At 35.9% G+C, this 24672-nt stretch overlaps 1 protein-coding gene across 5 annotated transcripts in view; it reads left to right on the top strand.

The window, feature by feature from the left end:
- LOC122809153 overlaps positions 1-24672 on the top strand; it is a 1026347-nt gene that overhangs the window by 645428 nt on the left and 356247 nt on the right. For all 5 annotated transcript variants that reach the window (XM_044080437.1, XM_044080436.1, XM_044080435.1 and 2 more), the window contains one exon: positions 24667-24672. This exon is cut by the window's right edge and continues 36 nt beyond it. In XM_044080437.1, coding sequence (XP_043936372.1) covers positions 24667-24672 — 6 coding nt within the window. The remainder of the gene's footprint in view (positions 1-24666) is intronic.

Here is a 24672-nt window from a genome sequence, read left to right as displayed (position 1 = left end):
ATAATAACTGATTCAGACTGTAAAAAACCTACCAGGGAACAGAACATACTAGACATTATTTGTTTTCCTGAAGAAATTACTGTTACTTCATATCAAGTTTTACCACTGTTGCTGTGCAGTGGTCATGTGGCTATAAAGGGTAATTTGTTGCTAGATAATTCTTCCAAACTGAAATCTAAACCAATGCACAGATTAGTTACAGATTATATGGAAGCAAAACACTCACAATGTAAAACTAATTAGAGTGATGCATTCAGTGAAAAAAACTGCAAAGGAATGTTGAAAGTTTTAAAAGAGAAATTGTTTGAATGAAAAAAATACAAAAAAAATGTTTAACATCAAGATCTAGACGCACAATGCCGGGAGAGTATATTTCCATAAGATTCTTGATTAAGATGAGAGGCAAAAATTATTACAAATGGAAAAGAGTTTGCACTACAACTTTGAAAACTGAAATAAACAAACTGGACAAACAAACTAAGCGAAGTGTGAGACAGGATCAAGAACAAATTTGAAGAAAATGTATATAGCGATTTTGAGCATAATAAGAAACCATTTTATAGATATATAAGATGTGGAAGGAGTAAAGACATACAAACTGAGAAATTGTGTATAGATTCTAAAATGTATTCTTAGACACAACAGATTATAGACATATCTACAAAATGTTATGCAAAACAGTTTGGCTCCATAAAAGGGGTGATAAATTGGGGTTAATTTTATGTTATCAAAAGATAATGTAATTGAATGCTCAAAACATCAAAACGGCTGCATATCGAAGCTTTTATTGTGGGGGGCTGTGCCCCCACACCCCCCACTAAATATATATTCTAAATCCAAGATTGCACTACAGTGAGGAAAGGGCAAATATCCCAATCTTCCCTGTACTGTGATCTCACAATGCGATCTTCAAAATGCGGCTGTTTCAAAGTTCTGAGCGCTCGGTTATGTTATCGAAAGGAACCCAATAAATTGTCCTAGTAACATCCAGGTAACCTCAGATACTGAAATCAAATTAGATAAGAACTATGAAAACTGGATCCAAATAAAACACAGGTAGGAGACAAACGTAGTAATAATGACCTGAGAACACCTCACCAAGAACTCACAGTACCATTATATCTATTATTTACTAGGTCAGAAAATATGGGGAGATTCCTCTAGAGACATGCACTTATTAAACCTGCCTTTAAGGGAAAGGGGAGTAGGACAAACCTAAATTCATACAGACCCTTAAGAATACTGTCATTTAGTGGAAAAATAATGGAGAAGGTAATATTAGATAAGTTATTGTCAGAAATGGAAAGGCTGGGTCTTGAAACCATATATCAGCATGCATATGTTGAAAACAGATCTTTTACCACTTGTAACATGGTGTTTCATGACAAGATAATAACAGCTATGAATAAAAATCTGTGATGTAATTTATACTGATTTAACTTCAGCATTTGTTAGGGTCATACACAAAACACTGATCAATAAATTAGAACAACTAGGTATGGATGTACACTTGATATGATGGATGGCTGCATGGCTTACAAATAGGACATGGCAAGTATCATACAGCAATTGTACAGGTGAAAGTCTTTGTTACAATCAAGGATCTGTCCTAGGGCCATACTTGTTTAGATTGTATCTTTCAGATCTATATTTTCCATCTGAAATGTTCTACAGTCTGTATGCAGATGACTTGAAATTGGATAAACTGATTACATATGTTACAGATAGGACATGTCTACATATGAACTTGACTAAATTAATCATTTGGGCAAAGGAAATAATATCCTGATAAATACATCCAAAACTAAGCACATGGCATTTGGGAGGCATAAATTGAAAGGTGAATATTTAATACAGCATGTAGTGATTGAAACTGCAGATTCGTTTAATACCTGGGTATATGAGTAGATTCAGCTTTGAGTTTTTCTAATCATATCAACCAATTTTTTAATAATAGTTATAGAACTATAGGTTGTATAAAAAGATTTAAAAAGTCTAGGAAAACAGAAATGATGACATCTTTGTTTGTTTGTTACATTAGACCCAAACTTGAGTATGGAATAACAATATGGAAACCTTATAAGAAAAGAAGCACTAGTGAGTTGGAAACAGTACATCAGAAATATACCAAAGACATCAATCGATGTAAAATTTTAAGTTAGTATGAAAGACTACAATATCTGAACTTGTACATTGCCTCTTATAGATATTTAAGAGGAAACCTTATTCAGGTATACAGGACATTTAGAGACAACAACCTCTGGGAAAGTTTGGGGTTATCAACAAGTACTAGAGAATCATCAGACAACCTATGAAGAAGATACTATAGGAATGAGAAGTGTACTAATTGGTTCTCTGAAAGAACAGCTGATGCATGGAGCAGACTACCAAATTACATTAAAGCAAACACTAGTTTAGATATTTTTAAGAATAGCCAATTATTATGGGAATAACTGTTTTGGTGTATTGTCAGGCTAGAAGGGCATTAATGCCTGTGCTTGAAATATTTGTATATATTTTTATTTTATTTATTTTATTTGCAGTTGGTTTACCAGGATAGTCCATTGGGTCACAAAGAACCCGTTTTCAATGGAGTCCTGGGGAGAAAAGCTCCAAGCAGAAAATTACAGTGAAATATCTTGTTACAAATTATTAAAGTTATAGTTACAAAAGCCTAGTAAAAACAATTACAAATACAACAGAATAGTGATTAATATACAATCAAAAGAGAGAATAAAATTTACAATATGATAACAGAGGTGACTTTACATATATGGTATGTTACACTAAGAGGTGCATGTTATGCAATCGGTATCAAGGCTTAAACAAGTGAGATCAGGATGTATGAGATAGGAGGAGAAAAGAAGAGAGGAGAGGAGATTATATGTGGTGATAGCAAGAGCATTCCCACTGGGAAAATAAATGTGAGTGGAGAGATTTTTTGAAAGAATGGATGTTTGAGGTGGTGCGGATGGGTGGTGGTAGGGAGTTCCAGAGACGAGCTAGACTATAGGATAGGAGATTTTTTCCTGGGGGACAAGATGGTTTATACAGTTCTATTAGGTTCTGGTTGTTAGATCTAAGTAGTCTATCAGGGAGGTGCATTTTGAAGGTAGAGGAAAGGGAGGGACAGAGGGAAGGGTAGAAAATTAGCTTGTGGGTAACAGTAAGTTGAGTATAGGTAAGATGATTGGTGAGTTCCAACCATTTTAGTTTGTGGAGAGATGAGCAATGGTGTGAAGTGGACTTATGGCCAGTAGCAAACTTGGCAATTTTGTTATAGCTAGAGGAGAGTTGTGATTTGAGTGAAGATTGTAGGTTAGTTAGGAGTGGGGCACCATAGAGGAGGGAGGGGATGAGAAATGTGGTGGAGAGGGTGATTTTAGTGGAGGGTATTAAATAGCGATTTTGTCGGTAGAGCATACCTAGTTTTTTATGGGGTTTTTTGATATTAAGTTGAAGATGGGAGCAGAATTTGAGCTGACTATCAATTTGGACACCTAATAATTTGGCCTCTGAAATGAGATTGATGGGTGTATTACTATGACTAGTGATAGGGAATGTACTTATATTATAAGAGGTGGCTTTGGATGGGGTGAATAGCATTAGTTTGGTTTTAGATGCATTTAGTGAGAGGTGATTTTTTTTCATCCATAGTTCGGTGGTTAAGAATGCATCTTGTGTGAGCGTTAGAAGGGTAGGTATAGAGGTAGCAGAACAGATAAGAGTTGACTCATTGGCATATTGGATGATATTAGTGAAGGGGATGGAGTTACGGAAGTCATTTATGAATATATTGAAAAGAAGGGGGCCTAGTATGGATCCTTGAGGGACTCCAGGTGGGGTATTACGGAATGGGGAGGTGGCTTTTTTCCATTTTACAGGTTGGCATCTATTAGATAAGTAGCTAGTGAACCAATTCAGAGAGGAAGGTGACAGGTTAAGCTTAGAGAGTTTAGTTAAGAGTAGATTGTGGGAGATAGTGTCGAAGGCCTTGGAGAGGTCTAGCAAAAGGGTTGAGACAATGTGGCCTGAGTCTCGTGCTTTATTCACAGTTTCCAGGAAGGAGAGAAGGGCAGCCATAGTGCTGTGACCAGGTCTAAAGCCATGTTGTGTCGGAGTAAGTAGATTATTATCTATGAAATATGGTAAGAGTTGTAGGTGGATACACTTTTCCAGGAGTTTAGAGATGGGGATAGGATGGCGATGGGAAGGAAGTTAGTTATGTTATTATTGTTGCCACCTTTGTGCAAAGGTACGACATAAGCCTTTTTCCAGATTTGGGGTACTTTCTTGAATGGAGCAGTTGATTAGAATACTGATGGGGTAGGCAATGGCTTCTGCAGCTATAGCAAGATGGTATGAAGGAATGTTATCGGGGTCATGAGAGCATGGTTTCAGTTTCAGGAGGAGTTTTTTTATGGTGGATGTGGGTACAGGTTTGAGTGAGAATGGTGGAAACTGAGAGGAGGGGGTATTGAGGGGTGGTGATGGAAGGGAAATAGGAGGGGAAGCAGAGATGAGGGGTACAGGAGATATCGGATTGAAAGAGGATGATGGGGATAGTGTGGAGGGTGTGGTGATGTTAGAGGATGAGAATGATGAGGTTAGTTTGGATAATGAATCAATGAAAAAATTATTGAACTGAGTAGCCAGATCTATGTCTGGAGCTTCAGGGTCTGGGCTAGGGTTGTCTGATTTGCTGGGGTTAAGGAGAGTGGAGATGCCTTTCCAAAACTTTTGGGGGTTTGTTTTGTTATTGTTTTGGAGTATAGAAAAATAGTTCTGTCGATCTATGATGATTAATTTTTTTTACTTTGCTCCTAAGCATTTTGAATTCATTATGAGTGAGGGGAGTCCTGAGTTTTTGGTAATATGCCCAAGCTTTTTCTCTGAGGTGCATGGTTGCTAGTGTGTTTTTTGTTAGCCAAGGAGCAGTTTTGTTTTTTATTTTTTTTGTCCTTAAAGGAACATGGTGGTCTAGGAGGTTCAGGAAGGTTGTGTTGAAGTGGATGACTGCTTGTTCCAGTGGTAAAGTTTTTAAAGTATTCCAGTTTATTGCTTTTAGGGAGTTGGAGAAGGTAATGGGATTGAAAGTTTTTTGGTGGCGTATAGTAATATAAGTGTGTGCAAGATGTAATGGAGAGGGCAAACGACGTATGAATGTGGGTAAGTGATCACTAAGGGAGTCGGGAAAGGTGCCACTGTCTGAGAAATAATGAGGGTGGGAGACTAGAATCCAGTCAAGGATACTACCATTATGGACTTGTTTTGAGGGCCTGGTTATGGAGTTGATCAGTTGTGAGAATATATAGAGGTTAATGTTAAGTGGGTTTGTGGGAGACTGTATAGAGGACCAGTTGATATTAGTGTCCCCCAGAATTATTGTTTCCATGTTAATGTTAACAGAAAGCCAGGAGAGGATGTCCTCAAGTGTAGAAGTATTGTCACCAGGAGGGATGTAAAGGGAGACTATACATATGTGTTTATGATGGTTAACTTGAAGTAGGGCTAAAAGTAATTCAGCTTTATTAAACTGGGGTGTGGGTTTGTTATAAGGAGTAACTGATAAGGAGGATAAGTATAGGAGGGCTACTCTGCCTCCTTTTTTGTGGGTTCTATCTTTTCTAATGATTGAGTAGTTTGGTGGTATTATTTCAGTATCTTTTATATGGGGTTTCAACCAAGTTTCAGAGATAGACAGGATATCTGGTTTATTGTGTGCAAGCCAGGCATGGAGATTAGGGACTTTGTTAGCTATGCTTTGGGCATTTAAGGAGGTGAATAGTAAGGATTTATCTGTTGAGGGAGATGTGGAGGGTCCTGGGTTGGGGTGTATGTCTCCAGAAAGTAGTAAGGTGGCTAGATGTAGGAGTAGGTTAGAAAGGTAGTTAGATTGCTTGGAGTCAGGGGTGAGTTTTATTAGATATGTGAGGGTATTGTTGGGTGCAGAGGGGATAGGATACTTATAAGGGGTTATAAGTTTGTAGGGGAAGAGAAGGTGGTGTTGTAAAGGGTACAGGTAAGGGGATATTGGGATGTGTGGGTGTGAAAGGGATTGGCTAAGATGATAAGTTATGTGTAAGGGTGGGGAGTGGTTAATGTTTGTAGGTTGGGTGAGGTAGTGAAAGCAGGTTATACTGAGAAGTAGTAGTAATTGGAAAGAGTAGAATTGTGGTTTTGATATCATGGTAAGATAGAGTAGTGAGAGTAGGTTATTTATAACTAACTAAGTTGCAAGGATGGGAGAGCTGTGTGTTTTCGGTGGTGCAGGTTTGAATTTGATTAAGGGGGAGGGAAGTAGTTTATATATATATATATATATATATATATATATATATATATATATATATATATATGGGTCCCCTTCATATGATCAAACTTTTAAAAGTTCGACTTTCATATGGCAAGATCATATGATCAAACTTTTAAAAGTTTGAACATTCTGAACGGAGATTTCTATGCAGTGCAGAATGGGAAGATTTCCCTTTTCCTCACTGTAGTGGGATCTCAGAGTTGGTATATTTAAATAGCAGGGGTTGTGGAGGGTGTAGCTCCCCATGTGGTGAATGCAGGGGGGCTTGCCCCCCCTGCTAAAAACATTCAGGTAATATTTTTGTTTTGTTTTACTTTCTATTGGGTGTTTGAACTTTTAAACATTCGATCATATGGTCTCAGCCATACAAAAGTCAAACATTTGAAAGTTCGATCATCTAAACTAGACCTATATATATATATATATATATATATATATATATATATATATATATATATATATATATATATATATATATATATATATATATATATATATATATATATATATATATATATATATATATATATATATATATATATATATATATATATATTTGTGTTAAAAACAAAAACAAAAAAATAAATATGATTATTACTTTATTTATGAAATTATTCTCAGTTTCATTCAAATATGTTTCTGATACTACATTAAAACGATGAATGTCCTCATAAGAAGCACACAAATCAAACTCCAGAGGTATACCATCAGCTTCTGCAAGATGAGCCTTCTTTGGACATAAGCCATTGACACAACTGCATCATCTTTTGTGAAGGAGCCTGCAGTACAACTGGAATCATCTAACCCTGAGTTAAACTAATCTTTAGATGTAATAAAAATATATGTTCTTAGAAGTAAATAAGATGAAAGCAACAGCGATTATTATATCAGTGAACTAGGATACATGATGAACAAGCACCAAAGGGAAACTAATGTACTAGAATTAAGCAGATCATAGCCCATCTCCTAGACTTATTCTAGACATGATTTAACATAGGCATTTACAGTATTAATATAAACAATCCTGATTTTAATGTAATAGAAAACATCCAGAAATGGGGGTGATGATGATTCATATGCCAGCAACAACAGACAACTTCTTTATTCATGCAAAGCGCAAGAAAACAGACAACTACATCATGTATGATCAAGATGCAAACATTATTCTACACTAATAAACTCCCACATTAAATTAATGATTGTATAGTATACCAAAAGGATTAAAAAACTTAAAAAAGTCATAAGATAATCAGTCATGTTGATCCTTAGTCAAATTAAATAAGTCAGTAGGCCCACTTATTTTAAGAAAGCAAAGTGGTTCAAGCAAAACTGATTTGAAATACCCATAGTAGAAAAAAGGTCCACAGTTCTTGAAAGGATTATACAATTTGTAGTTCCACTGACATAAGCAGAAAAAGGAAACCAGCATGATGGCTCATTAATGAAGGGTTTACAATAAAAGTTCCATAGCATGGGGTTCATTTCTGGTTTTCACTTTTAATTTGTGTGGAGATTATATCTTTTTACCCAGGCACTCCACTTCCTCTGACATCTCCCAGATGTGGTGGTTAACTCAGTAAATATAAACTATGCACAGTTACATTTTATTTAACCTTGCCCTTGTGTCATGGCCATGACGTAAAAGGGTGAATAGTGGACCAATTCACTTGCTTGGTTAACAAATTAATAAAACAAATCCCACTGGAGTTATGTTAGTATTAAAGGTACTAGGGTCTACATAACAAGATTCAGGCATCTGCATTGGTTTTAATAGAAATAATGTGCTTCTAAAAGAATTAACATGAGACATGGACACATCACCAGACTTCATAATATCTTGGAGATGTACAACCAAAAAGTAAAGAAGTCTGTTTCTTTCACAAAATTTAGCATGCTATGTGTGTTGACACTGATTTATTTGCCAGTACAACTAAATATTTGCTTGTATTTTAAAGGCTAAAACTAGTTTTAAGTAATCCTTACTTCCATCATTATCATTGTAGTTCATTATTATTAATTATAGAGAGTGCTAATGAAGGTATAAAAATAAGACAGCCTGCTCTACTTTGGGCTTCCTTCAGCTGGGGGACACTAGCTATTGCAAGGTTGGCCAGTACTTGAAGTTGATAATAAATTGTCTGCCTTATGGTTCCAAGTGATGAATCCACAGACTGGAAAGAATCATTTAAAGACTATGGTCTGCTTTCTGTTTATTCTATAAAGAAAGTTCAAATAGAGATAAAATGACTATGTGGAAGAAAGATAGTTTCTAGCTGGCAGGATATATATTCCATTTGCAGTTTTGCATTCCTATAAGGAATTTCACTAATGCTTTGAAAGAGAACATCTTTAAAATGAAAATGCTATTTTTTCCTTAATAATCCCTAGGTATTCCACAAAGATTTTATAGCCAAATTCAAACCGTGATTAACAAAAAAGCTTATCATAGCTTAGTATGAAGCTAACAAATGGTCCCCAAAGAATAAAAATATGCCTCAACCCTCAAAGCTGTCATGCCCTCAGTTTTCAAACCATGTCTCCAAAACATTTAAATGATTTTTTTGAACACAGATATGTCTGAGAAATGTATGCCATTTTGAGTGTGTTGTAAAACCATATGATATTATCAGCTTAATAACTAACTTACCTTGATTCTCAATAAAAGTCCAAAGGAACTAAGGTCGGGCGTCACAATGCCAGGGTAATCCTATGGACTAGGCTTGTAAAGGTTCCAGAGCCATTAGCCTAGTACACACCTTTGAACCTATGAACATATATAGCCAACAATAATCTGCTTTGTTACATATACATACTGACAGTGTCATGCAACCAAACCTTAGAGATTCACTGACCAATTGTCATTGGGAAAGTTTTCACCTGAGGCCATTCTCTTCTGTGTGAATAGGCAGGGTTTCAGCTAAGCTACCTTTTCGTTTGAACATATTTAACATGATGGGAAGGAATTACTCCTTCGTGAACTATATGGAGACATATACACTTTGGAAACACATAAACCTGTTCAGTTTCTGCTGACTTAGAAAACAGATGAGAAAATCATTTTGGATATTAACATTTATATTGTTAAAGTTTAGATTTTTACCATATTTGTCTAGCCAATCTCTTCAAATGATATGGCAGGTTTTGATGTGGGCTTAAGTCAAATTATTCTTTAATAATCTGCAGTAAAACTGAGTTACCTAATGCTTGAAACTTATTATATTTTCTGAATTCTGAATGTGAATTTAATATTATTTAGTATAGAATGTTGTGAAACTATGAGACCTAGCTATAAATGTCTTTTGAATGGCAGTGCCCTCTGGTAGGCTGAAAAGTCAGTGTAATTACTCATATGCACAGTTTCTTTTAAGTAGCGAATAAGCGTTCATGTCTGAAGTGTCAAACTTATGTCTGTGAACATGACACCCTCAGGCATCAGAGAAAATCTGCCATTGTGAAAGTAAAAACTGATAGGAGCACTCATGATTATACAGGAAATCCTTTTCTCCCCATGGGTTGTGTGATAAATTGATATTTACCTATTTGATCTGAATCTTAATTATTTTTCTTCTGGTGTAAGCATCCAGTTGTCTAAACATGCAGGTGCCATCCTTACTACATAAACAAATAATAAATCTATTAAAATAAGCTATTGTAAATAAATTTAAAATTCCAGCTTGGAGTCTATAGAGAAAGGCAGTCTTCATACTACCTTTGTATTTGCATCAGTTATTCTGTGTACCATTCATTACAAAACAGCCACAGGTGATTCAGACTGCCACTGTATATGTTGTGTCTTTCGGCTTTTCCTGGTTAGGGGTCGCCACAGCGGAACTCCGGTCCGCTAATGATTGGCAGTAGATTTTTACATGCTGAGTTGCCAGCCCTGATGCACAACCTTCAACGAACGTATGCCCATTCACGCATGTCTCCACACAGAAGACACTCTAGCTGAGAACCGAACAGGACAACGTCTTACTGTGAGGCGACAATGCTACCGCAGCACCACCACCGCAGTAGACTGCCAGTTAGAACTGTAGCAGTGTAAAAACATGACTGTGAAATAACTTAAACATTTGACAAACCAGAATGGGTGGATGTGAGGGAATGCACTGGATTATATACAGACTGCCACTGTATATAATCCAGTGCTGTCACAGTTCTAACTCTTAAATACTGAAAAATGATATTTTTGTTTCAGAGTTCTGACATTCAGCGTACATTGTTAGCTGAGCATATGATTGCAAAAGCAACAGATGTGCCTTACATTTGCAATTATTTATTTATTGAACGCTCTTTAACCAAAATGAGGAACCTTAATAAATTAAAAGAATATTATGGCTTCACATTGTACAGAAAACATACACCAGAAGTAAATATAACTTGCAGTCTACTAAAAGGAAACTAATAAGATTATCAATACATCATAAAAATGAGAAAAATATGTATGAGTATTTGGAAAATATATAACTTTATATAAATCAGCATACCAACCTAATTTATTGTAATAATTAGTATTAATAAATGGTATGTTTTAGTCTTAGAGCTGAAAATTGTTGTCTTTTGGCTTTTCCCGGTTAGGGGTCACCACCGCAGAACTCTGGTCCGCTAATGATTGGCAGTAGATTTTCCCGAATGCCGAGGTGCCAGCTCGACGTTCAACCTTCAAATGTCTTTTGAATGCCCACCCAACCGCGGGGAGGACATGCAGACTCCACACAGAAGGCACTCCCTGCACTCCAGCAGAGAATCGAACGGGAGAACCTCTTGCTGTGAGGCAACAATGCTACTGCTGCACCACCGCGACAGTGGGTGAATGATCTGGTCAAATGTGTTCTTTTTTTCTGTTCTTTTCATCTCTCATCCTGGAAGGACTTCATATTTAATTTGCACCCCGTGATGTGATTATGATGAGAGTGTTGGTGGTGTGGGGGAGGTGTGTGACTTAGTGCCCATATGGATTTGCTTAATTGTTCCAGGTCACCATGGTTAAACTAAATTTATAAATTAAAAAAGTAGTGGCTGTAATTTGATGATGTTGATCTATTTGATCACACTGTATTTGGAAAAGGGAATATTACCTGGACAAGTGAAGGAGAAAGCCTTTCACAAAGAGACAAAACACAGAGTGTGCAAAGAATATTTAATTTGTATGAGTGAATGAAGCCACAATGCTGAATATATTGTCACACAAATAGAAAGTAGGGTTGGTGGTAGGACTATGGAGATTCCCCTCCTAAAATTAGTATAAGAGTTTCCTCAAATGAATCTTTACTTGCTACTCTTATGGATCCCTAACAACCTTATTACCTTATTGTAACACTTATTAGTTTTCACTTTGATTTGTTGAAATGCTCCAGAGGTACTGTATGTCCCAAAATGAAAGCACACTAACCTTCTAGGTTCTGTTCAAGGTGAATTCCATAATATGCTGTTGAAGTGAAGGTTGGGAATGGGAGTGTATGTAAAAAAAAATAGGTTTCCTGGAGCACACTGGTTTTGGTGGATGATCTTGTAGCTCTAGAGTTTAGACTTGAATAACGATATTTTTGTTATAGATTCCCTTGAATTTTACAGTAAAAGGAAACTGAAATGTATAGGTACTATGGAGTTGTGTGGCTTTTTCATCATACCACGATGTGATGCTCCTCTTGTTAATTTACATGTTTAAATAATATTTAACAGAATGCTTACATGGTATTTTCAGTGCTGTGTGAAATGCTTTGTGTAGACAGTTGTGAAGTTTCACTGTGTATTTGTTGTGATATTGCAATTTTATAAATGCAGATAAGCAGTTTAATGGAAAAGGAGACTTGGAAATGACAAAATGCATCATCACTAGGAATGCTGTTTTTATAAGGACAGTAAGACATTAAAACAAGTTATGGCATAGTCAGTACTGACTGTAACATTGTACTTCATTCTATTTCCCCTCTATCTCTCTCTCTCTCTCTCTCTCTCTCTCCCTCCATATATATATATATATATATATATATATATATATATATATGCATCCATTTTTCTTTCAACATATTAGGATATCTACTAGTATACATATTTGTACACCACACTATATTGTCATGTTCTTCATGCACTGTCTGACATTCTACTTCATTTTATTTCTGTACTCTACATATCTTATATACTTCATTATTTCTTCTTTATGTACCAATTCATTTATTCATTCAAGTTATGCAGTGACTGTAATGATTCCTACTTACCTCATTTATATAAATGTTAAACAGACGTAGCCCAGTTCTGGGTCTTGTACTCCCTTAAGAGTATTATTCTAATATTAGATTCACCATTATCATAGACCCTCTCCTTATAGCCCATGTTTTACCTGTTTATTAGCCTTCAACCTGTGAGATGGAGTTTTTGTTTAATACAAAGTCATTACTCCATTTTCATATATTTTTTACACAATTATATATAACGTCTGCTAACAGATCTGTCTCAGTTGTTTACATTGTACAGTCATAGCAGTTTAACCAGTTTCACCAGTGAAGAAATAGCATCGCTAAAACCATACTGATAAATACTCTGTTGTTCATTAAATGCAAACCATCTTTTATTTTGCTGCCTATAAATTTCCTCCAGTATTATACCATCACTTGCAAGCTTTCTTGTTTTCTTCAACTACTGAAGTAATACTATACTCTCTACCCAAGTCAAATCACTTTCGGCAGACTGAAAAGCTCCTTCTTCAATAATAGATTTCTAACCTTTCAGTGCATTTATACCTTTCAGACCTGTTTCATTTCAGACTGCTTACTTTAGAAGGTTGGGTATTTTAGCTTTCAACCATTTCCCTTCAAAATTATGGACAAAGTAAAATAATTTGAGGAAAAAGGCCCACAGATTAGCTGGACTTTTGAATACTACTATTAACTTAAAAATTTAGAAAAAAAGAAGCAAACCAGTGAAAAGTAAAAGGAGGCTGCAACTGTAATGATAATTAAAATTTACTGATGGTTTGTCAGTGTTTATTGTCAGCAATCCACTGTTTTTTCTCAAAACATTCTCTAATTTTAGGAGGGATGCTAAAAAAAAAAAAAAACAAAAGAGCCAAATTAAGGGACATCCCTGAAGACTAGGGACAGTTTTGCAGTATGCGTGAAAGCATTCCAAGCAGATATCAAATATGCACAATATGTGTAAAATAATAATAAGAAACAGTAAACAAGTATGTGAAAGGAAGAGTATGCAGAGGCAGTCTGTGAAGGGAAATCCATAGCAATGGCCAGCTTTGTATGAAATAAACACGTCATATTAAAATTCAAGTTTTGCTAGTAAAATACTGGTTTTGTATTTGTATGTGGAAAGGAAAGGACTACAGTTTGAGTTTGTAATGCTTATGCTCTACTGGTGAATATACATAGAAAAATAAAGACTGTTAAATACACTTTTGGGGTACAATTGAGAGTTCAGTGGGTAGATTTTACCTTTGGGAAAGAAGGGCAGGTGTAATGAGAAAAATAAGACACTGACTGATGCAAAGTTTGGGGTGATGCAAAGTTAGGAAAGTTTCTCTACATTGTATGGTGGTTTTGAACTATATTTCCTCCTTTTCACTTTTTTTGCAGACTTAAACCATTATCAGACTAATTTCTTGCTCTTTCATTCCTTTGCCAATATCTGCCTCTTCTTTTCATTTCAGAGTTGTGTACCCCAAGTTTCAGTTTTGTTCTGTTTGATATCTGTTCTTTATCCTGCTCATTGATTCCATACCTTTTCTCACTGTACAAATGTGTGCACTACTTTTGCTTTATGTACTCCTACATCTGTACCTTTCAACATTAATCACATAACAAATAATATACGATTCAAGTCTTTGAAAGTCAAGTACTACATTCATCTGCAGCTAATGCTCCTGAAACCATTCTTTTTCCTCCGTAATATCCATCCACCTGCCTATCAACGTATCTATTTGTTCAGTCTCTGGTACTTTATTTACCCTATTCTGAGTAGTGGGGAAACAGAAATAATTGTAATACGCAGTCATCATACAGCAAAGAACTAGTGCTAGATATCTAGCCAGCATAAATACTGTGTCCAGCAGGAAAAATAACCAAAACCATCACCAAAAGAAAGTATGGCAAACAAGCATAGATTGTGTCAGATCTAATAAATATATATATATATATGGGCCAGATTCAATAAAGTATACTAAGTGCACATGATATGTATTCAAAAACATTCTTATCACATTTTTGTGCCTTCTAGTCACTCAGAAAGTTTACACTAAGTGTACATATAGTCTATATTTTGTGGTAAACGTTATGAATCCCTGTCAGTATTTAAAGCTGCAATAAAATCTGTAGAAAACTAAAATTAGCAAGAAGAAGGTGTGAGTTATGCATGTGTTGTCTGTTCACTCAGATCCGTGTACACTTAGTGTAGGTGTTCTTTTTTTTTCAAGACGCCTATAAGCAGTTGTATTTTTCTGAACTTCATTATATGCATTAATTTTTCAACAAATTAGTTCCCCCACATAGTTAGATCCCTCATTTTGTAGTGAATGTTTAAACATCATCCTTAAGTTTGCCAATGCACTCATTCCCTTTTATACTTTCCTTCTAAAATAAAAGTCTTCCTATTTATTTTAATCTTGTAAGACTGTCTTAAGTACTTCTGGTTAACAGTCATAATTTATATTATTTGATGTGTTTTTCCTAATTCATAATTAGTGTTTTGTGGGTATGCATATGTTTATCTATCAACATTCGTTTTGTGTGTGTGTGTGTGTGTGTGTGTGTGTGTGTATCTATATATCTATATCTATATAGATCTGTAGAAAACACTGGATACAACCACCACGATGTAATGGACCAAAATTTTAATGAAACAATAAAATAAGCGCTTTCACATGCTACAAGGGCATGCTTCTTCAGATTTAACAAAATCATTCTCAAGCAACGCTTAAAAACCAGCAGAATAGCTGGATAATTGACTCATTAACTAATTAACTAATTAGTTAAATGGAGCTGACATTCAGCTCAACAATATTCTTAAAATATAAATATTATACTCTAATGATATACAAAATGCATTTGATGTATTTTAGATTTTGTTTCATTTATTTAGTTATGTTATGGTTGACAAATTAGTATTTATGGTAAGATTTGTATATCATTAGAGTTTAATATTTTTAGAAGTCATGCTTTATTAGTATTTTTACATATTGATGGATTCTTTGAAGTGTATTTGTTTTATCTTATATTTCTTTCAAGTGTTCATTTTAGTTAGGTTTTGTTGTTTTAAGAATATTGTTGACCTGAATGTCAGCTCCATTTAACTAAGTTTGTTGTCAGGGTTTTATAAGTCTATACTAGGAGACCTGGCCAGCTAGACCCATTTTTTATTTAGTAATGTAAACTAGACATACCAAGGAAGATATGTGATCACAATAAAGTTTGTGTCAAGAAAAAATTACTTCTAAAGATGGACATTTAAGTAACCAAAGAAGTTTATGGGTGTATTTTGACTTAGCTGAAAATAGGTGCTGCTTAAAGATCTTCAATGGTTTACGCTGCTGGAGAACAGGGGGCCCATAAAGGATATGCATTTAGGTTGTGGAATGCAGTCTAAATATTCTTAAATATTTAAATATTCTTTAATATTTAAAATTTAAGAAGACGTTTTTGCTTTCACTGTATGGTGCATGCAACTTAGATTCATTCTCCAAAGCATATCATCTCAGCTAACATAGCTAACTTGATGACATTATGCCAATTCTAGATGTATTTGCACAAGAAAAGATGCTAAGTACAGGAATTAAAATATGGAGAAAGCAAAATTAAAGAATTAGCAGTCTAGTAAAAGTAATATTTAACAAATAACTAAAGATGTACAAGACTATTATTTTTATCTGCCTATCTCTGTTGGGTAAAGGGATAAAGCCCTGTGGGCATTGATATAGCCAGGTACAGAAGGGTGAGATTGAGTAGCTTTGCTTTCCATCCTGGGGGAAAGGAACAGGTTGCCCTGGTCAGCAAATTTGCTCCAATACAAGGGGAAGCTTGCATGTAGCCAGTGACCTTAGGACCAGGGGGCATTGGCTTGGTGAACCAAACCTGATAACAGAAACCCTGCACATGCCGCATGCAAACACACACACACACACACACACACACACACACACACACACACACACACACACACACACACACACACACACACAAATATGGGTAGATATACATACACCACAGGAAGATTGCAGGATGCCCTTCATGGTGATATGGGTTACCATGTTAGCCAACAAGAGTGGGGTTAGTTTCATGCAATGCCACTTATAAATACCTCTGTGATAGCCACACCAAAGGAATGTTCTATTAATGGGAAAGAATGGGCAGTGCTGGTAGCTCACTTTATAAAAGGCAAAGAAGAAAATACAGGAAAATATATGACTTTTGTCAGAGTGTATATTTCTGTGACTCTGCATTTATAAATGTGACAAGTTATCTCTGCCAGGTGCATACCTGTACAAAAATAAAAAAAAAACACTATGTGAACATTTCCTATACCAGAGCTGAAAAACTGCAAGCAGTACAAAAAAATAAATAAATATGTCCCTGGGGAGCATGTGTATACATTAAAGATTAATAATTTGCAGTTATATGTTATATGTTATATTATGATAGGGCAGGAAGACTTCTTGGCCCCAAAAAATGTCATCATCTCACACTCAGAACATTTGCAAGGCAAGAATGCCACAATCATTACACATTATGATGCTGATTTTTCGGTTGCCTATTAGAAGACCGAAGACGCATTCTTTCTAATACCCTTGGAAAAAAATCGCTGTCCTGACAGTTCAAAATTGTAAGCTTTCGCTTTCATAGGGTTGATTAATCACTGTTTGCTTTTTTAAGCGTTCGGTGATCTCATATAGACCAGATTTTTCAAAGGTTTACTTCTGCATAAAATCATTATTTTATGTGAAAAGTAGGACCAGGACAACTAATATGCCTATATTAACTTCAAATCAAGGGGAAATGTAATGCAGCAGCTCCATTCTGCTTCATACCTATACTCATGACTTTTAAACAGTAGCCATTTTAGGTTATGAAAAAGGAACAATACTGATAACTGCAAACATCTTAGATATTCCAGTCTTACCCTGTTTTATTATATAAATAAGTTTGTTCATGCATATGAAAAACATGGAAAAAGGGAGGCAAGAATATAGCTACCGTAGAAAGTAAAGCAATAAGTGACAAAAATGTTTTTGTCTTGCAGAGTCAGGTTTGGTTTATTGTGGCTAAAATAGTATGTATGCATTTATTTCTGAAGATAATGCATTGCTACCTGACTCACTCTTAGGAATGGAAGCAATTCTCTCCAACTGATAGTTTTGGACAACAATTTGATTTTTTCTCCATCATCTTTAAGGGAAAAAAATATCTGTCTCATTCTTTTGCAAGAGGAATTCCTATATTTTTAATTACTCCAAGTCTTTTGGGTTTCTAATACCATGATGGGAATGGACCCCATTCCTAAGTCAAAGTAAGATTAAAGTTCATGAAATTAGTAGTGTTTCAATCTTTGATGTTAGTCAGAAGTGTTCTATGCAGCACCTGCAATGTGCCCAGTAATAACTTCTTCTACAATTTGTATGGAGTTACATGTATTGGTAACATATCTAAATACGCTTATAAATTATTTTGTTATAACACCCATCGCTCCTACTACTATTGGAACTCTATGGGTACCCTTCTTCCATGTTGCCCTTATTTCTGCCTGCAAATCCTTGAATTTTATTACTTTATGTCTCAATGCTCGTAAGACACTGTAGTCACTGGGTGTAGCAATTTCATTGATTAATGCTATTTTTGTCTTCTTTTCGTGGACTACTGTATCTGGTTTTCTCATATATATTTTTTGAACTGTTAGTAGTGGGTGATCCCTTGTGATATAAACGTCAACATTTTATATAATGCTTTGTGATTCATGTTTCTAATGTTTTTCAGCTACTTCAATATTATAGTGTTTGCACAATCCTCATAGATTCATAGGTGTGTACTAGGCTAATGGCCCTGGAGCCTATATAAGCCTAGCCCAAGAAGATTCCCTGGCATCACTGCGCCCAAAGTTAGTTCCCAGTGCCCCTGTCAAGCAAGGCCACTGAAGTGATCCCCAGGTTGAACTTCCTAGTGCCCATACACTCATCAAGATTTCTCTTAAAGAGGGCCAGTGAAGTGGTCTGCTTGACATGAATGAGAAGTTTGTTCCAGAGTATGGGAAGTCTCTGGTTTAGGAACCTGTCCCTCCAGCATGTTCTGCTTATTGTGGTAATGAGGTTTAGGTCCCTCGAACATGTAGCATGGAGGGATTGGGATTTTGTTAGGTGTAGCATATCTAGCAGCTCTGGGTTAGACATGGCTTTGTAGGTCAAGCAGAGATCGCCTCTAAGTAGGCGATAAAGACAGAGCATAGCTGGAGTTTTCTGAGTCTGTCCTTACAGGACATGTGTCTAAGGCCTAAGATCCTCTTAGTGAGGTATTTTTGTGGCCTTTCCAGTTGTTGTAAATGTCTAGTGAGGTACATACCAAATGAGGTGTTGTATTCTATAATAGCTCTAATGAGGGATGAGTAGAGCGGGATTACAAGCTCTTTCTTCCTGGATGAGAAACCTTTTGTAATGAGATGTGCCACATAGAAGGACTTTCTGACTACAGTGGCAATGTAGTTATCAAAGGAGAGGTTGCTGTCAACCTGTGTCCCCAGGTCTCTTATCACACCTTCGGTGTTTAGTGGACTACCGCCTATGTGGTAGTTCATGGGCACCGAATTTTTCTCAAAGGGAATGACAATGCACTTTTTGGCTCTGAGCTTAAGGCCATGGTTCTGGTACCAGTCACTGGCATCAGTGAGGCCTTTTTCTAGAAAGTCTACATCAGTTGGAGAATCAATAATGGCTCCCAGTTTGCAGTCATATGTGAACTTGGTCAGCCAGAGTCCCTTTGTGTTGGCTTGAACTTCAGAGAAGTAGATGCCAAACAGGAGAGGACCTAGGACCGATCCCTGTGGGACACCACTAGTAACTGTTCGGTAGTCAGATTTGGAGTCCGCTACTTTCGCAGTATAGGTTCTATCAGTGAGCCAGTTGGAAACCCATCTTATGACATAGGAGTCTATGCCTAGTTTAGTGAGTGTATCTATGATTCCTGAGTGAGGGATGGTGTTGAAGGCCTTGGCAAGATCTAGGTAGGCTGTGTGAACTACCTTGCCCTCATCCACAGCTCTGGTGATAAACTCAAAGAAGTCTATCAAGTTGAGCAGGCATGATCTACCTTTCGCAAACTCAAACTTCATGGGGTCCAGAATTTGGAGAGTCCCTATGTCCTTATTTATAAGGTCCATGATGATGCGCTCCATAGTCTTACATATCAGACTTGTCAGACTAATGGGGCAGTAGTTCCCAGGGTCTGTAGTTGCTCCCCCTTTGTAGAGTCGGATGACAGTAGCAGTGCACCTTTCGGTATGATAAAGTCCGAAATGAGGCTGTGATTGAACAGGGTACTCAGGTATGGTGCCAGTTCACTTTGTAATTCATGTAGAACACAGCCAGGAATATTATTAGGTCCCATGGAAAAAAGTGATAGAAATGTTGCTCTTGCTATGTTCATAGATAAGTACTAGGGTAGCATTTTACACCTAGTCAATTACCCACTGTGAGAATCAAACCCTGCACCTTTGGTTTATAAGGTGAACACCTTAACCATTATGCAAGAAACAACAATGCAATAGCCTTGCCACATTATTATGCCTTTCAGTTTACAGTCCTTTTGCCACTAGTATTTCACAACCAGCAACAAGATGTGCAACTGTTACCAATTCTATTTTACAAACCTGCATCTGTCTGTTTCTCCCATATGTTCAATGGGCTTTGTAAACCAATGTGTACATAGTCCACTAACTTGCACCACCAATATTAACCTTTCATCTTGTTGTTTAAATTCACCTCTCCTTAACCATTCCTGCATTCATTCCTGATCAACATGAGGTTGTTCCAAGAGTTTTCTATACTTGCAGCTATATTTATGCATTTTCCACATTTCTTGCCTTCTCATCTGATCCTTCACCTTATCTTTTTTCTTTTGTTTTTTGGCACATTCAGTTGCTGCCTGATTTTTATTTACTTCCGGTTTGATTTCCATTCCCTCTTGACATGATATGCTTGTACTAAACTAAGCCAGGAAGTCATCTTAGACTTATTCTCCTCATGTTTTTAAAACTTTCAGTACATTTGGGTCTTTTGAGGTCAGCAGATATATATGCAGTTCTACGATTGCAGATCTATACATGTAATCAGTTTTGAGGAAGCCCATACCTCCTTCAGAATGGGGAATATAAAATCGTGTTATACACTGATTTTTTATAAGTCATTTGGTAAGCATGAAGGTATTTGCCTTATAGAACAAAGGTGCAGGGTTTGATTCACACATGGGGTAATTGGCTAGGCTTAATATGACCGACACCCTTCTTGTTTTCTTGTCCAGCCAATCTAACACCTTTTGGGGCCAGTCAACCATTCCAAAACTGTAAGTTAGGACATGAAGAGGAAATTAGCTTGGACTTTTGTTCCTAGGTATTAACACTGTTTTCACTGTTAACACTGTTAATTTTAGTCTTCTAAACTATTCCTTACTAAGTTTTGTTCACATTTGTTCATGTTTTATTGTTGCTCCTTCATCATTTCACAAATATTTATACATACCCTCTTGCTCAAGTTCTTTTGTATCACATTTCTGTTCCAGGCTAATGTTTTCTTGGTGCTGCTGTCTTCCTGTTTTAAAGGTTACTTGTGTACATTTATCAAGACCAAATGACAATATTATATCATCTGAAAAAGTTTTGACCACTTGCAGTTGTGCTTTCAGTTCCTCATCTAATGAGCTATACAGTTTTATATCATTGACAAACGAAAGATGAAAAGTTTTTACACTTTGTTGTTTATTGGGAGCCAAATTGTAGCCATGACCTAATCTGTTAGGTAGACAGCTTAATTGGTTAAGGGTAAGACAAAGAATTCACCTTGGAATATCCCCCTTTGCATTTTTATCAATGGAATAATAATTTGTCCTTTATCATGGCTTAAATGCAAAGTGGTTTGCCACTGTTTCATGGTCGCTGATTTGTAATTGATCAGTGTAGGATGTATCTCATACATTTTTAAGCACTCTTATCCATGAATGTGGGAAACTATCAAATGCTTTTTGTAGTCTATTCATGCCATACTTAGATTCTTCCCCTTTTTACAGTTCTCCATTATGACTATATTTAACAATAAATGATCCTTTGTTCCCTATGACTTTCTTTTGTTACCGTTTAGTCCTATTGCCATGATTGAGTTTTCTTCAAATGACTATAAACTCCATCAGCAGCAATTCCAGGATATAGGTTATATATCGTCAGAAGGAAAGTTATTGGCCTACTGTTTAGGATAGCTTGCAGATTCATTTTTAAGTAGGAGTATGTTTTTCCTGTTGTTAACCAAGTTAGTGTCTGTTTGGGGTGCGCATATAAATAGTTCTTACTCATGGCTAAATCTTCATGTAAAGATGTGAATACTTTTAGCCAGAAGTTAGGTACTGCATCTGGGCCTGGGGTTTTCCAATTAGGAGCTTTTCTTAACTTTGTTTCAATTTCCTCTGGCCTTTACTTCATCCCATTTCATATCCTGTACATTTGAACTTCTTGTTCTTTCTTTTAGTTCTAATATCCATTCAGCATGTTTATTATGTTCTACAGGATCTTCATAGATATTTCTCCAGAATGTAACTATTCCTTCTTTTTTTGTTGGTGTTTTAATTCCTTTTGCTTTGTTTCCCAATTCTCTATAAAACCTTTTGGGTCATCAATAAATTGCTTATTTTGTACTTTTCCTCTATATTTATCTTCATATCTTCTATTTTTTTCTGCATGTGGTCAGATATTTTTAGTTTATTATTTGTGATAGTGCATGATAGATCCTGATCTGTTTGGATACTGCACATTGCTTTTATCAGGTTTATCTTTTTGAATCCTTTCATTGATCTGTTCCTTCTTCTATAATCTTCATACAGTGACACGTCTTGTCTTAATTGCATTTAGTTTTCTCTAAGTGATGCTTCCATGATGACATTTGATTTCTCCCCTTCCTTTCCCTTTCTGCCCTGTGTTTTCCTGGTAAGACTTTATCTGTTTTTAATTTAGCTGCACAGCAATATATCCTGTTTACTTATTTTATATAGCATGAATTTCTATGAGCAGCCCTAATTACTGTGTTCATTTGTTTTATCAGACTTCTAACTTTTGGGATTATATTGACTTTATGTAGTTTATTTCTTTCATTGATTTTAATATGTCTGTCCATCTCTATTAAATCAAGCAACTCTTCTTTTAGATCATTTTCATCTAAACTGAGGGGGGGCATTCTTTGTTCTCCATTTCCTACGGGCATTCTACAGAAAGTTCTAGAGCAACCTCCTATGTCACATTCTCTTCAGTTTCATCCTGTGTCATCTGCCCTATCACTCCACAACATTGACTGCATCAGAGTTGCCACAGTTTCCTGTTCCTTCCCTTGCTGTGCAACTCCAACTGAACTTCTGTACTGGTTTCCAGTGGAAGGCTCTAAAGTATCCTCATATGGCAATTGATCAGATATTTCCCAGTCCACTGGTTTCTCCTTAATCTGGGGATCCATTGTTCTACTGTGTTGTGGTGTTATTAGAGTTAGATTTTCTACACTAAATCTTTCACTTCACAGGTAATTCATAACCTCAGTTTCTATTTCTTTAACTTCTCCATTACTAATCCTCTCTTTCATTTCCCCCTTTGTTTTCTTATTTTTTCAAGTGTGAAATTTCCCACATCTGGATGCCTTTGCCTGTATTTCTCTTCACATATCTTTGTTGTTGCCTTTTTGTGTTAATTAGTTTTGCTTTCTTCTTTGCATAAATATCGCACCATATTTAATCTCTTTTTCTTTTCTATGTCCATATTTCTTCTTCAGATGTCTCCTAATCTGCTTGTTTCTTCTTATTTTGGGGACTCATTGCTTCATCATGCTGGGACATAACTTGTATTAGACTTTCTACACTAAATCCTTCACTTTGCAGGTATTCCATAACTTCACCTTCTATTTTTTAACTTCTACATTAATAATCTTCTGTTCTACGTTATTTCTTTGTGATCTTATTTTTTGTATTGTGAAATTTTCTGTATCTGGATGCCTTTGCCTATATATTTGTTCAAATATCTTTGGGGCTGCTTTTTTTGTATTGATGAATTTAGCTTACTATTTGTGAAAATATTGCAACATATCAGATCTCTCTTTCTTTCCCATGTCCATATTTCTTTTTCATATTTCTCAAAAATGTCTAGATTTTCTTCTTTATATTTTTTGCACTTCCTCAGTTGCTTCTTTTTCCTAATGACCAAAGGTTTCTTGCTGTATATAATGTTTTTCATAAATCTGTTGTATTAATGAACACAGATTTGGACTTGAAGCTTTTTACAGTTTTTCTTATGCGAGTATTTTTCTTTCCTCTAATTTCTCAATCTTTTTGTATATCTTCTGTCTGGAAATGCTGGGCTTTTTGCATAATAGTAACGATACATAATTTCTTTCTTATCCTCAATGGTCCGCTGTATCATCCTTATGGCTCAGTTTTTGTGATTTTTTTGGGCTTACTATTTTCTTCTACAACGGGGGACATCCTCCCCCCCCGAGCCTGGCCTAGCCCCATTGTAGGAATGTTTCTGTGCCTTGAAGATTCTACACTGTCATTTGTTCCATTCCTGGTACCAGTGCTCCTACCAGGATTGGGGACTTTTTTATCCTGGGTCTTGTGCACCCAGCTATCTTCTTTATTTTTTACCTACTTCTGTCCATGACATATGCTATATAAAATACAGTCTATATATCAGTGTCATCTTGGTGAGATTTTGTGAAAAACAGGCTCCTCTCCATGAAGGTACTCACCAAAACTTGAGTATGAATTAATTTCCAGCAATACTACTCTCCTTTGCTTGCTGACTTATCATCTCTCCATTCTGACCCCTGTCAGTGATTGGGAGACTGGGTCGGCAGACTCAAGTTGACTTAGCTATTATCAAGTCAGGTGATCTGGGATGATACAAAACACTTACTTTTGTGTGTGAAAATAGCTAAAAACAGTACCAAATGCTAAAGAAAATGTCTGATAATTTTGTTATATGTTTCTGAACTAAGCAGGATACATTTTTCTTTTGTTTTTTTGTTTTACAGTTTGTTAAATCATGACATATGAGTTTGAATTATAGCTTACATCATTATTGTGGTGTTGATATTTAACTTTTATTTTATCCCTGTTTCTTCACAGATATTT

The sequence above is a fragment of the Protopterus annectens genome, chromosome 8.part0 (assembly GCF_019279795.1).
Source record: "Protopterus annectens isolate FY-2018-M chromosome 8.part0, PAN1.0, whole genome shotgun sequence".
In the NCBI taxonomy this organism is placed as follows: domain Eukaryota; kingdom Metazoa; phylum Chordata; order Ceratodontiformes; family Protopteridae; genus Protopterus; species Protopterus annectens.
Note: the sequence above shows the minus strand (reverse complement) of the source record. Positions and strands in the feature narration are given on the sequence as shown.